The sequence below is a fragment of the Labrus bergylta genome, chromosome 21 (assembly GCF_963930695.1).
Source record: "Labrus bergylta chromosome 21, fLabBer1.1, whole genome shotgun sequence".
NCBI lineage: Eukaryota > Metazoa > Chordata > Actinopteri > Labriformes > Labridae > Labrus > Labrus bergylta.
In genome coordinates, this window is record NC_089215.1 from 4624924 (window position 1) to 4640123 (window position 15200).

General features: G+C 40.3%; 2 protein-coding genes across 2 annotated transcripts; one reads left to right on the forward strand and one right to left on the reverse strand.

Annotated features, from left to right (window-relative positions):
* The first annotated feature begins 86 nt into the window (after positions 1-86).
* Positions 87-6028, forward strand: LOC136177281 (reticulon-4 receptor-like 2). The gene is made up of 2 exons (XM_065949714.1): positions 87-2339; positions 4526-6028. The coding sequence occupies exons 1-2, from the start codon at positions 2043-2045 to the stop codon at positions 5294-5296; spliced, it is 1068 nt and encodes a 355-aa protein (XP_065805786.1). The 5' UTR covers positions 87-2042; the 3' UTR covers positions 5297-6028.
* An 872-nt stretch (positions 6029-6900) lies between these two features.
* On the reverse strand, positions 6901-13509 carry tmem101 (transmembrane protein 101). Its single transcript, XM_020630820.3, is given in 4 exon segments — positions 6901-7937; positions 9101-9247; positions 10005-10185; positions 13340-13509. Coding segments are annotated over 4 exon segments (768 nt in total). The 5' UTR covers positions 13471-13509; the 3' UTR covers positions 6901-7628.
* Between the last annotated feature and the right edge of the window lie 1691 nt (positions 13510-15200).

The following is a 15200-nucleotide window of genomic DNA, read 5'->3' on the forward strand; positions in this document are numbered from 1 at the left end:
TGAAACCAGGTATGACCGACACGGCACATGTAAGAGTGAGGATATGTAAGAGTGAAAGCTTGCTTTTTTTGTGATTTTTGCTGAAACTTAACTCCACATTCAGTCTCTCATGTCCACAGTGTGATAAATCAGGCGTCAACATCGTCCACATACTGGAGCAGATTGGGCCGTGGCACAGGTGGTAGTCGGCCACTTCTCAACCAGAAGGTCGGGGGTTTGATCCCCAGCTCCTGCAGCCACATGTCCAATGTGTCCTTGGGCAAGACACTTAACCCCAAGTTGCTCCCTCTGCTTTGTCAGCAACTTGTAAATGTGTATGAATAGAATTAGTTACTTGTGATGGACACTTATCACAGCAGCCGCTACCATCAGTGTGTGATGTGGTGTAAAAGCATTTAGAGTATTCAGAAGACTGGAGAAGAGCTACACAAGCTGAAGTCCATTCACCATTTTCTGTTTAGTATCCTGTCTGATGCATTCATGTACTCAGCAGAGTGATGTCATCACTAATTCAAATTAATTATTTAAATGTGTTTTAAGCCTCTGGACTCTCTAAAGCTGCTTGATGATATCCTCTGGATGCTAAAGAGCACTAGATCGTAAACACAAATAATTATGAAAAAAGTGAACTGAACTCTTAATGATGCAGCAATTTATCATTTTTATGCTTTAGTGTGGAAGTGCATAACTCAAGGTTTTTAGTATTTTAGTTTGTCTGCAAACAGAGCTTCAAAGATTAAAGAATGAGTTCTTCAAATCATTTTTGTTAGCTGAATAAACTAGGTCATGTTTGTTTGTCAGGGATCAAATGAAATGTTCTTTAGCGTCACATTGTCTGCTTCCTTTACTCCCAGTGTAACGATGTGACGTCTCCGTGTTGTGAACGAGAAGAGGCGTCTGCACTGATTGATATTTTCCACAATATTTCAACCCAAACAAATAATTTAGAAAATAATCAACAGGTTTTTTTGTCTTTTTTCACAGTCTAAATAAAAGTTACTTGCAGCCTTGCCTGCAGGTAAAGATTACTTTCATTATTAATATGTTTGGTCTGTAAAATGCCAAGATTAGCAAACTCCAAGGTCGTTCAAAAGTCTTGAGTTGTGTGCTAAACGCTACCAAACCCTAAAAAAACTCATGTTTATTTTCATAAAAGATGAAGCTAATGTGCATGTAAGGGAAGCTGTTGCCAAATATTTTTCACCTGAACGTGGAAAAATCATTTAGGCCTAATTAAGATGATTTAAGCCACAAACTTGTTTAACAGCATCTCGGTTTTTCTCTGTTCATACTATGATTTCATTTCAAACTCTCAAATGATGATGTCATGATTTCGACTTCATGGTCTCCAAGTTCGACCAAACATAGATGTGAAATAAGGGAAGAAAACCTTGATGGAGGGAAAAATGTATGAATTTATGTAACAGATCCAAGCTACCTCAGTTTTACTTCAAGCCACTTTAAACAAATGTAAAACATGTTTCTGTACTGTAAGTGTTATTTCTAGAATTTCCACATCACTGGGGGACACAACCTTTTTGACACCACACCACTTGTGTTTACAAAAATGTAAAATATTGTCATCCTTATGTTGAATATAAAATATGTGTACTGTATGTTAAGACATGATGACAAGAAAAAGTAATAATAAAAAAAAAAAAAGATATAAATTAAGTTACGAGACATTCTAATAATCTTGTTCTGCAGGAAAAGTCCGATTAAAGAAAGTGCGTCCATTAAAAAATCAGTTTAATAATCCAAAGCAGCAGCAGATGTTAATCCTTTTCACAGGCATCAGGCCAAAATGCTCGTTCCCCTGTTATGTTGATATTTTGTGAGTATCTGCTTAAGCCTATAATCCCTCTCTAATCATGAATATTCAACGTCTGCCCAGCTCGTGGAGGATTCACTGAACTCACAGCAGCAGCATCACATTTAAAGAGGTCATCCTGGTTTCCACTCGTAGTTCTTTGAGGGGGAAATACCACGAGAGGGGGACGATGCCTTGAGAGATCTGACCCTGACCTTGATCTAGACTGAAGATGCGTGTCGGTGGATGTGCGGTGCTCTGCTTGATCCCCCTGCTGCCTCTTTTCCTCAACTCGACGATGGCTTTCGAGATGTGTCCCAGCGACTGCCTCTGCTACGAGTCCTCAGCTCTGGTGGACTGTCAGTCTCGAGGTCTGGTCCACGTCCCTCCCAGCATCCCACCCAGCACCTGGATGCTGGATTTAGGTGGGAACAGGATGACAGAGGTACGCAGCAGATCCTTCGTGGGGCTGTGGTCCCTGAAGATCCTCCTGATGTCCAACAACAGCATCCAGACTCTGCAGCCGCAGGTACCACACGAGGACAGGACAGTGCTTTTACTTTGTAATGTGTGATTATTTAATGCTTCATTTTAGACCAGTGCTTTTACTTTGTAATGTGTGTTTATTTAATGCTTCATTTTAGACCAGTGCTTTTACTTTGTAATGTGTGTTTATTTAATACTTCATATTAGACCAGTGCTTTTACTTTGTAATGTGTGTTTATTTAATACTTCATATTAGACAACAGCTTTTACTTTGTAATGTGTGTTTATTTAATGCTTCATTTTAGACCAGTGCTTTTACTTTGTAATGTGTGTTTATTTAATGCTTCATTTTAGACCAGTGCTTTTACTTTGTAATGTGTGTTTATTTAATACTTCATATTAGACAACAGCTTTTACTTTGTAATGTGTGATTATTTAATGCTTCATTTTAGACCAGTGCTTTTACTTTGTAATGTGTGTTTATTTAATGCTTCATTTTAGACCAGTGCTTTTACTTTGTAATGTGTGTTTATTTAATGCTTCATTTTAGACCAGTGCTTTTACTTTGTAATGTGTGTTTATTTAATGCTTCATTTTAGACCAGTGCTTTTACTTTGTAATGTGTGTTTATTTAATACTTCATATTAGACCAGTGCTTTTACTTTGTAATGTGTGTTTATTTAATACTTCATATTAGACAACAGCTTTTACTTTGTAATGTGTGATTATTTAATGCTTCATTTTAGACCAGTGCTTTTACTTTGTAATGTGTGTTTATTTAATGCTTCATTTTAGACCAGTGCTTTTACTTTGTAATGTGTGTTTATTTAATGCTTCATTTTAGACCAGTGCTTTTACTTTGTAATGTGTGTTTATTTAATGCTTCATTTTAGACCAGTGCTTTTACTTCTGTTTCTAAGACTTGTGCAAAATTGATAATAAGTGTGTGTTTAATTGTGTAAGTATTTTGAACTAATTTACGGAGCCTCTGAAGTCCCAAAAAGTAAAAAAAAAAAAAAGTATCTTATATATTAAGTTGTGGGGGTAAAAAAATCTAAATTTTGTGCACACAAGATATATTTATTTTTACTTTTTGGGGCTTCAGGGGTCAGGAGTAGAAATGTGCAGTATAAGTTACAAACTATCTTTAATTATGTAAACATTATAACTGGTCCATTTGTATCAAAACAATCGAACAAAGTGTCTGGGTATAAGAATATTTGTCTTAAAATACTTCTCATACTGATAGTAAGATTTTTAAAAAAGGATCATATTATATATTCAAGTTGAGCTTTGTATGAAAAATCCTAATAATGAAAATCATAACTTACTAAAGCAGTAAAATAGATCTGCAACATCTGATTCATATTCTCATTACGGATCATTTTCTCTACATGTGGATTAAATGTTTGGGGGATTCAATTTCACAAAATGGTTAGTGACACAGGGTTCTACACTGACTGTGGCCCACGGTCACATGAAGGTATCACATTATGTACGTACATGGTCACCAACAAGCAAAGAATAGGCTGAGGACTGAAAGATAATTGGAGGATAGATGTACCACATGTTGGCAACTTCATCTTCAAATAACTTTATTTATCTGTTAGGAACCTCAGTTGTGTGCACACAGCTCAGCACAAGAAACAAACAAAAACACACACATACAAGTGGCTGTATTGAAAGAATGATAAATAGGTCATAAATGGTGAAAAGAGTGGTGTTCAAAATAAATAAACAAATAGATTAGATTGTTCATGAGCCTGACGGATGTGGGCACACGGGGGTTTGAATCCAACCTGTGGCTCCTTTCCCTTTTGTCATTCCCTGTTCTCTCTCTCTCCTCGATTTCCTGTTCTATCCACTGTCCTATCTCTACATTCAGGCCAAAAATAAAATGTAAAAAGATAAATTACTTTAATATTCAAATTAGGGGCTTAAGCCGTGTTTCCACCAAAAGTAGCTGCAGGGACTTTTAGCTGCTTTTCAAGGTATTTGAAGTTTTCTCCTGTCCATTGTCTGTATCCAAAGTCTCAGTACTTTCAGAGTGTACCATACTACCCCTCTACAAGATACACTTTGAGAGGTAACATTAAGTCCACATGACTTTTTCTGAACCCTTATCCTTGAGAGAGAAGCCCTTGAGTACCTCCTAAAGTTCCAACAATTTTACTTGTATCCATCTTTGTTCCAGATCTTCTTACAAACGTCTGCTTTGTTGCGTTTCAGTCTTTTTCCTCGCTCCACTTTCTGGAGAGATTGGACCTGAGCTTTAACCGGCTGCGTTGGCTCCCTCAGGACTTCTCTCAGAGTCTGTCCTCCCTGCAGCAGCTCCAGCTGGACCACAACCTGCTGCAGCACCTGGACTCTGCTGCACTGTCTGACCTCGAAAACCTGAGGAAACTGGACCTCAGTCGCAACCTCCTCCGGGTGATCGACGTCGGAGCCCTCAGCAGCCTGTCCCGTCTGAGCCTCCTGAACCTGGAGGGGAACCGGCTGAACGCGCTGAAGGACGGCCTCCTGGGCAGACAGCAGAGTCTGGAGAAGCTGCTGCTCGGACACAACAACATCTCCGTGGTCGAGACCGAAGCTCTGGCTCCTCTGAGGAGTCTGACTCTGCTCGGTCTCCAAGGAAACCAGCTGGAGCGAATCAGGTTCAAGACCTTCCTGAAGCTCCAGACCACCACCACCCACCTCCTTATGTCCTCCAACCCCTGGATCTGCGACTGCGAGCTGCAGCGGGTCTTCGGCAAGATCCAGCACGTGAGGCGTCTGCGCGTGTACGACTACGAGGACATCGTGTGTCACGCTCCTCCCCTGCAGGCCGGCACCGCCCTCTCCTCTCTGGACAGTCAGCTGTGTGTCGCCGAGACGGCCTCGGTGCTCATCATCACCATCACCGTGTTGCTCGCCGTGATCGGGGCTCTGGTCAAAGCGGAGTTCCACCGGAAGAACAATCAGGCTGCGAGTGAAACAGACTCAGAGAAAGAGGAGAAATGACTTTAATCATCACTGGAGAAAGCAACATTTCAGATGTTTCTGTCATAATAATCACAGGAAATGATGCCTCCATCAGACGTAATAGCACAAAGTCTAGCTTCAGTTCTACATTTTGTGTTGAATCCTACCTCGGTCCTTTGTTGCATGTCATCCCCCCCCCACACTCTCCTCCCAACATCTCCTGTCTCTCTTCAGCTTCCTTATCCAATAAAAGTAAAAGAGGCAAAAAAAATAAATCTTTTTTTAATGATTGTGGGAAGCCAAAATCATAACTGAAATGAAACCCGATTAATCGCCCGGCCCCGACCAGAAAGACAAAAACAGAAAAGACATTCAGAAACTATTCCTGAATATTCCAGTGAATCAGAAATGATAAATGCCAGCTGAAGCGCTAAGAAGCATCAGAATCTCATTTCTCTAACTGTGGGTGTCAACAGTTTAAAAATCCCTGATCATCACCTGCTGACATTTTCTAATTTGCGTTCGTCTTGTCTCATCTTTACGCATTTGGAAACTTACCCTCCAGTATTTGATCTGTCATGCTCGACTTTCCATCCCTCAGACGGTGGATAGATTTGTGTAACAGGGATGAGCGAGGGGGGAACTGACATGTGACAAAGTGCTGAGGGTCGGAGTCTAACCGTAGTCGCCCTGGGGTACCTTACCTTAGGACCACAACCTCTTTACATGAAGCAGACAACACAACCTCCAGGCCGTCATCTTCAATCTTGATAGTACAAGTGATGTCAGTGGTCACATTCATACAGTGACTTCATTAAGCTGAGCATTTATCCTGAGTCGAGCAGTGGACTTTGATGAAGCTGCAGCATCTTCATTATTACAGTAAGGACAAACAATAGGTGTTATCGGACCAAATTGTTCTGCTCCCAAAACGCCTGATATGATTCTTTTTCCAGATGAAATGGATGACTAATGGTTTTCTGCTTCTAATGGTCAACATCGCTTAAAGAACTCAACGTTTTTGATTTTTGTACTTGAACAGGTTACGGCTGCAGAGCTTATGGTTAAAAAGGCGAGAAGAGACGCTGAGTTTTATTTTTCATATTGTTTTAAATCCTCCATAAATAGTCATCTCTAATCCTGATTTCTTCTCCTATTCTGTAAAAACGTCCATGAGAGTCACGATGTTTGTTTCCTCTCACTCTTGCATGCAGCTTGTGAAGTCCCACTCTGCTTCCTCAGATGTTTGTCACAGTATTGGTCGTAACCACAGATTGTAAATATGAACCTGTATCTGAACCTGCAGGAGACAAATTATGACAGCTCCATCTTTTATTTATACAAGTTTATTTTTCAGGACTATACGGTGTGTTCAAATCCCAGGTAGCTTAGCGAGATTGATATCTTTATTTCATGTCAACACTGAAACTACGCAAAATGTGCAAAAGCTGCATCAATGAGCAAATTCTACTCGCTGTAAGGTTCATCCAATGAGCCGTCGAAGTTAGAAAACGATCAGAGAAAAACGAAAGCTCAAATCTCCAGTGTTGTGTTCATTTGAGCTGTGAGTGTTGTCAAAGATCTACTGTTTAACCAAATATGAACGCTTTTATCTTCTTCAAAGTCAATGACAGGAGTCGGTCTGAGAGGACGTGAACAGCTCTGCACTGTAATCAACGTTAGCAGCACAAACCTTTGAAAAGAATCATTTTAATGATGACAACACATGAACACAGACTACACCTCTCTGCCTTCACTGCACAATCAAATGTCTGTGTTGAGTTTTGGACATAAAACAATCGTTTACACAGAAGGTACAAACCTGCGCTTTTTGAATTTGCTGCATTTCCAAATTTAAAAGTAACAGAAAAAAAACAAAAACTGGTTGTACCACCAGCCAGAACAGTTTGATATGCAATAACTCGTAAATCAACGTTCCTTCCCTTTATTTCTAAAAGTGTTGAAAGAAAACAAGAAGGAAACAGTTTAAGACTTTGATTTTAGAGAAGTGTATTCTCCCTGTAGAAATACAAAAATCAATGCTCAGTGTCATGTTTAAGAGAACAACAGAAATACAAACGTAAACATGAATCTGAATAAATTATTACATTGTAAAAAGAAAGCTAGTGTTTTTTTTTTTTCTTTTCTTTTCTTGCAAAAGCAAAAATAACCACCTGGCAGGCGAAGACAGCGGAGAGAGTCCAACAGTCTCATCTTGGAGCGTTTTGAATCCTGAGAGATCACTGGAGCGTCCAGCTTTGAACACAAAGTCGGGCTGTGAGCAGTCGGATCCTGTGCAGACACCTCGGTCTCTAAAAGTTATCTGTGACAGCCTGAGGGGAGGGGCGGGGTGGGGGCGGGGCGGGGGGGTTCAACCGTCTGTAGCCAGGATCAGCACAGCGCCGAAGATGCCCACGTTGTGTCCTATGAGCTTCATCTGGTTCCAGAACTCCACCTTCCGCGTGTTGTGCCAGTAGCCCAGGTTTCCGTCGATGAGCAGGATGACCAGCGGCAGGACGACGGACAAGATCTGAGCCGCCAGGCGGATGTAGCAGCCGGAGAGGAAGGCCAGAGCCAGCACCCCGAACAGAACCTCCAGCAGCATCAGGGTGATCTCTCCTCCGACGATGTGGTTCAGGTAGGCCTGTTGATCCTCTTTGCTGTGCTGGAGGGAGTACACCTAGTGGGAGAAAGTGGTACTGCGTTATTTAAAACAAGCTTTGGTTGAAGTTTTAAGTAAAAGTTTCTCATGTGCAGAAAGAGCCTGCAGCCTTAACGTCTTTAAAAACAAGATTTATTCAGCCTCAGATACATTCTGAGGATTTCTTTCTCATAATAAAGTGATCAAATGGGTTTTATCTTAAACATGAACTTTTTCTGACACTGTGAATCCAAAGTAAAGAAGCTGTTAAGGGTAACTTGTGTTTTCATAAACCTTGCTCCTGATCGACACATTTCTTTGGCCCAGATTGTTTTTCTCGTATTCAGAATTACCGATAGTGACAGAACTTTTTTTTTTTTTAACAGGGAATGAAGAGTCTGTACACTAAATATGATTAAAAAACAAACATCGTTAGTAGAAGATTCGGATCAGGTTCAGGTACTTCTCAGAATTGTGTCGCAGCCATTATGGCTTCCAAAACTTTTTGCACATCTTTAATCTGTAATTTTGATTCTGTATCATGTGTATGAATGAATGAATGAATGCATGAATGTTTTATTTTCATGTCAGGCCTCATATTGCTCATCCCTTCTGGGGTTATTCAGAATCATTTAAAGAAAACATTTCCTAATGCCATCACACTGACACTAAATGATAAAGTTAATAATTCAAGACCAAAACACTGTAACTCAATAAATACCTCGCACACACTAAAGAGAGAGAGAGAGAGAGAGAGAGAGAGAGAGAGAGAGAGCAGGGAGGGGGGCAAGAGAGAGAGAGAGAGAGAGAGAGAGAGAGAGAGTGTATAAATAAGAGTAGGCAAGTTTAGAATACTGGATGATTTTGCTTGGTGAGACCGAAGCTGCAACTCTTTATTTTATCACTGGTTAACCTCTCTGAAACATGCCTGTATAAGACTGTAATCTACTAAACCTTATATGCTAAATATTATTAGTAGAAATGAACTCCTCAGGGCCAAATGTGCCGTCTTAAAAATGTCTGATTTCGTCTCAGAAACCGTCCTAAACAAAAAGGTAATGAGGTCACAATAATACAAACGGAGAAAAGCTGTTACGAAACTTGCCTAACTTTTATTTTGCCACCTCGGGTTTAAGTCGTAATTTAGATCGTCTTGAGCTTCTTCAGTCAGAAAAGTAAAAGGTTCACTGATTAACACTTACCATGCAGATGAGGTAGACCCCCAGGAAGACTTGTCCCGTGGACTGCAGGGATCTGCTGCGAGCTTTCTGTCTGTACACCTCCCCCGCCCCGCTGGCCAGAACCAGGAAGCCTCCAATGATGGCCAGCGCTCTAGAGTACATCCGCACCTGCAGGGGAAACGCCGTTAACGCAGTAACGATCGAGCACCGCTAAAATGTAACCCTCTGATAAAACGCTTTACTGTCAGACCTCTAGCTGTAACCCAGATCTACCCTCATGTGTGTCACAGATCTGTTATTAATATTTTAACAACTTATCTGTGCCAATTTACCCCAGCTCCTGAATCTGTTATGTATCGGATGTTAATGCAGCCTGAATCAAGCAGGCTGATTCATTACAAATTCTCTCCTTCATTGCAAAAAATACAAGTGAGACGAATGCTCGTTTGAAAGGATACTGACAGAATTGGCTGATTTAAAGAGCTCAGTGCAGAAAGAGGATAAAATATCCTCTAACAATGCATTTGAATATCTGATCATGATGCGTAAAACGTTTCTACAGGGACGTTTCACTGCCCACATGGTATAAAAATGTCATACCATAGTTGTAAAAAAAAACATGTCGTACTAGTTTAACTTGTATATTCTTAAATGATCGTCTTTGTTCTATTTATTAGTGTTTCATTCTTAGGATGTCGTCTGCTGTTGCATTATGGGTCTTTATGTGCTGGAAACGGGATAAAAAAAAGTCTAGGAACAAAACACACAAAGTGTTTCTGCTGACCTTTTCAAACCTCTCACATTCCTTGAAAAACATTCCTGTTCTTGAAATGGTTATGGAGTCATTGAAGGGTGTTGATGGGAGTGTGACGACACCATCCAGTGCTTTGTGTCTAAAAAAACCAAAGAAGGTGAGCTTACTCACCTTTAGCCAGTCGCCGTAGTAAACCTGTTCTCCGATATAAGAAGCATACGTGCTGACAGCCAGCTGAACGGCAGAGGGCCATGGCGAACCACCTCCGCTTCACCCGAACGACATGAAGCTGGCGCAGAGCACCGCTGCACCCATGTCCACATACAGGTACGGGATATGGATGTCTGGCTTCCTGAAAATGACAAAAAAAAAAAAAACACAAGAGTGTTAAATCAAACCCAGTGAACTGTTTAATCCACACAGACGGAGACTTTTAATATCTATCCTAAATGTTATATTTTACCCTCTGGTTTGTTTCATACATAATGTGTTTGTAGCGGCTTTCTGAAGGTTGGGCGTAATGTATTTGTCCGATGCGATTTCAAAAGAGTACTGTGATACGTAAAATAAGTTTGACTTTTTTATTACGTAAAAAAGATAATCAACTTAACTATACAATAGTGATCAACAAAAAATATGGCAACCCAGCTCAACCCCTCTCCTCCACTGAGAACAAAAAGGTGAACAGGTGAGTTAAATCAACACATCTCCACCCATACCCATGTGGATAGTATAACCCAGCAGAAGATCTTAAATGTACCATGATTAAAGATGGATTTCCCAAAAGCAGCATTACATCATTCTGCAAACACAACCCCTGAATTCTGACAGTTTGGTTTTAAAAAAATATATATTATTGTACATTTATAGAGATATGTTTGTGTTTTTGGCAGAGAGGCAAAAAATAAAAAATAAATATGTATAACAGAAGATAAGAATCTGACAGGTCAGCAGTGGAAAAGGCCCATGCCATCTTTCAGTGAAGTACACTTTCACATCACTAATTCCCCTCAACCCAACAGAACCACCACCATAACAAAAACCTGCAGTGTTAGAAGCACAGAAACAGCCTTGGATTCATGTCTCTGTTCTACAAATGGACAACAATTACAACTCACACTCAACGAGACAAACCAATAACCTCGACCTACCAGTGTGTCGTACATCTGGAGGACTCAATAAGATACCGTGGAGTCAAATTACGGAACGCGCATATTATTTACTACTTGATGATTTTTTTGTCTTTTTCTAGATACAAATTGAGACTCAGAAATGCGTTGATGTCAGAAAGATTTGTGGTGAATAGTGAATTGTCCTGATTTGTTATATTGTCTACATACTGTGTGTCCTCTTTTGCTCTATTTTTTTTATATTTTCAATGTTTGTATGTCATTTTCAATTGGGGTAAATGTCATTTGTGTAGTAAATATTCTTACTTTGTTATTTTACTGTATTTTATTTTAACTTTGTTTAATTTTGTAAGGTGAGGTTTTGAGATAAGCCCTCACCTGCACATGTGTTTTTTTTTAAATTATTTTTATTCTGTTTGATTCTTCTTTCAAAAAAAATAAAAAGTGCAAATACACTAAACTAAAACTAATTAAGCTTTTGACGTTGCGGAAATGATTCAGTGTCGATGTTGATTTTAGGTTGCAGGGAAATTTAAATAACAGAAGCAGGAAAAAGAAGACGTAAACATTGTAATTCAATAAAGTGGACTGTGACACAGCAAAGTGTGAACACATATCTTCTTCCTTTTTTCAGTAAAACAAGAACATCCAAAGTATGTTTTAAAACAGCTGATCAGAAAAAACAACTCTAAAAGAAAGCAGAATCTGATGTGAAAACATAAAGAGAAGGAGAGAGAGAGAGAGTGAGAGAGAGCGTAAGATAGAGAGATAGAGAGAGAGGGAAAGAGAGAGTGAGAGAGAGCGTGAGATAGAGAGATAGAGAGTGAGAGAGAGAGAGTGAGCGAGAGAGAGGGAGAGAGAGAGCGTGAGATAGAGAGATAGAGAGAGATAGAGAGTGAGAGAGAGAGAGTGAGAGAGAGAGCGAGAGAGTGAGCGAAAGAGAGAGTGAGAGAGAGAGTGAGAGAGAGAGTGAGAGAGAGAGTGTGAAGAGAAGAGAGAGAGTGAGAGAGAGAGTGAGAGAGAGAGGGAGAGAGAGTTGTGAGAGTGAGTGAGAGAGAGAGTGAGTGAGTGAGTGAGTGGGAGTGAGTGATGAGTGAGTGAGTGAGTGAGTGAGTGAGTGAGTGAGTGAGTGAGTGAGTGAGTGAGTGAGTGAGAGAGAGAGAGAGAGAGAGAGTGAGAGTGTGAGAGAGAGAGAGAGAGAGTGTGAGAGAGAGTGAGAGAGAGAGAGAGAGTGTGAGAGAGAGAGAGAGAGTGAGCGAGAGAGAGAGAGACAGAGAGAGAGAGAGAGAGAGAGAGAGAGAGAGAGAGAGAGAGAGAGAGAGAGAGACAGAGAGAGAGGATAGAGTGAGAGTGAGAGAGTGAGAGAGAGAGTGTGAGAGAGAGTGAGAGAGAGAGAGAGAGAGTGAGAGAGAGAGAGTGAGAGAGAGAGACAGAGAGAGACAGAGAGAGAGAGAGAGAGAGTGAGAGAGAGAGACAGAGAGAGAGAGAGATAGAGAGTGAGAGTGTGAGAGAGAGAGAGAGAGAGTGTGAGAGAGAGTGAGAGAGAGAGAGAGAGTGTGAGAGAGAGAGAGAGAGGTGAGCGAGAGAGAGAGAGACAGAGAGAGAGAGAGAGAGAGAGAGAGAGAGAGAGACAGAGAGAGAGAGAGAGAGAGACAGAGAGAGAGATAGAGTGAGAGTGAGAGAGTGAGAGAGAGTGTGAGAGAGAGTGAGAGAGAGAGAGAGAGAGTGAGAGAGAGAGAGTGAGAGAGAGAGACAGAGAGAGACAGAGAGAGAGAGAGAGAGTGAGAGAGAGAGACAGAGAGAGAGAGAGATAGAGTGAGAGTGAGAGAGAGAGAGAGTGTGTGAGAGAGAGAGAGAGAGAGAGAGAGAGAGTGAGAGAGAGAGACAGAGAGAGAGACAGAGAGAGAGAGAGAGAGGGAGAGAGTGAGAGAGAGAGAGAGAGAGAGAGGTATGAAGGTTGTGCACATCTCTTCTCTGATGTTGACATAATTACAGGATCAGAGGGTGTGGCAGTCTTTAAGGAGGACCAGCCCACCACAGACCTGAAACAATACCCCCCCCCCCACATGCACACTGCAGATTTAAATAAAAACCTAGTTGCAGGAAAAAAAATTGGAGCCCTCCCTTGTGTGGCAGAAAATTAGAGACTAGTCTAAATATAACTCATCCTTTAAGTTTAAACAACTCCACATGCTGCAGTTTATCTATCTGCAGAACTACAACCATGTGCTGACTTTATAAACACACACAAAGACTAAGATATCACACAGCAGACTATAAAAGGCAATACACTGAATACCATCTTGATAAAGAAATGTGCTATCTGTACATGTAGGCTAACATTAGGTAGCATCAGTGCTCGCTTTAACTCGTTACCTTTTCGAGTCCGCTCGTTCAGCAAACAGCATCAACATACTGAAGCAGTTCCAGAACCCGAACCGGGTCAAAATAAAAGCCCCCAACTGGCTGAGAAACCGCAACGTCTGCTTCCTGCTGGGAGCTGCCATGGTTGCTTTGCTGCGCTGCCAAAACCAAAAAAAAAAAAACACGACACCGCTTGCAGGGAAGTCGAATGAGCTTCCGGTGAAGGAAAATACGACAACGCGTGTCGAAATAAAAGCTTGTAACGTCTTGCAGCGGAGAACGGTACTTTGATTTCGAACACGGGTGCTCTTATTTTGAAAAGGAATTCGGTGACATGGCAGAGGCGTTCTCCATTGGCTGCGATGACAAAGTGGGCGGGACTGTTTCCGTTCAAGGAGCAGGAGAGAAGAGGCACCGCCACCTAGAGGAGAAATACGATCCTTACATCAAATATAGGATGAAAACGAAATGCAATTTTTATTTTGTAATTATATACATTTTATTTATAACGTATTACTTACTTATTTTCAAGCAGGTTATTGATAAGATGTGTTTATTAAAGAATTACAAAGAAAAAACAGAAATGTCAGCGCTTTCTTTTAAAATAATGTAAATAATGTATGTATTAATAAAGTGAGGAATTAAGGCTGCAAATAAGGTTTTTTTTCACAGAAAGGCTGTTAAAAGTATTTTCAGAACTTTCTTAATTCATTAGACTAAAAATAACATTATATTTTATTTTAAAACAACTGAAAGCACTATTTTAAATTATCCTAACAGTCAGTAATATGATTCTAGTAACAAAATTGTCATGCTGCATCCAAATATTCCCTATTATTATCAATTAAAAGTTACATTTTATACTCCTCAAGAAGTTTAAATACGCCTCAGAGGTCCACTAAATATGTCTGTGACGTTTGTTTTTAAAGATCCACTCTGATCCTGTATTTTATCATTCGTATGAACCCCTTTATTTCAGCCCTGCTCAGAACAGGCTGTTTCTGTGTCTGTAGCTTTAAAATGAGTTGTGTCTGTCACGCTTGGGTGTCTCGGGCTTTCTGCATCATGCTCAATTGTGAGACGGTGGGACGGTGGGTGTGAGATGGCAGAATAAACACCTAGCTGTGGGAGTGTCAATCACATGTGGGAGGGGTTACTGCCCATTGTGATGTCACAAAGGGAAACTCTCCAAACAGCCTGTTTGAGCACACATTTTCTGAAAAGTGGAGCAGGTAAAAGATGGAGAGGATGAACTTTTCTCCGAATTGGAGGGTTTGTAGACAGACTAGGGACACATATTAGTCTTAAAAAACCATGGTAAAGTGTATTTTGTAGAATATGTGAGCTTTAAGAACTTAGAATAAAAAAATAACTAATCATTAAAATTACTTCTTACAGTGAATAACCTTTTATCTTTATGTATTTGTTAATTCCTCTGTTCTTCCATGTGCATATTTAACAGGTATTGTGCACTATTATTAACATGTAAATGAGCCATTGCTAATGTTTTATGGTTTCTTGTGTACGTACAGCAGTGAATATTTCTTATTAATAAGTATAAAATAAAATATAAAGATGATATGATGTTTGAGCTATGGGCAAAATCACACAAAACCAGTCACATATTGTGGTTACACTTGTAGATTGGTGGAGGTCTGTGCTCTCCATGTCCTTCTGGTTCAATAATAATTTCAGTACTTAAATTACCTCTTCAAAAACTCTCCAGAAAACGCTTCTTTTTTGTTTTTTTAAAAGCCCACACACTAATTAGTGTCAGTGAGACAGTCTGCCGACATCTTGCGGGTGAGCGTGAGTGGTTTAAAATATGGAGCCAACATAAGATGCATCAGGTGGGAGGGAAGTTTCTCATCAG

What these genes read in the sequence shown, in the direction of transcription:
- LOC136177281 (XM_065949714.1), top strand. Translation starts at nt 2,043, where the DNA reads ATGCGTGTCGGTGGATGTGCGGTGCTCTGCTTGATCCCCCTGCTGCCT. An exon ending in TCCAGACTCTGCAGCCGCAG is followed by an intron (nt 2,340 to 4,525) that starts GTACCACACGAG and finishes GTTGCGTTTCAG; the next exon opens with TCTTTTTCCTCGCTCCACTT.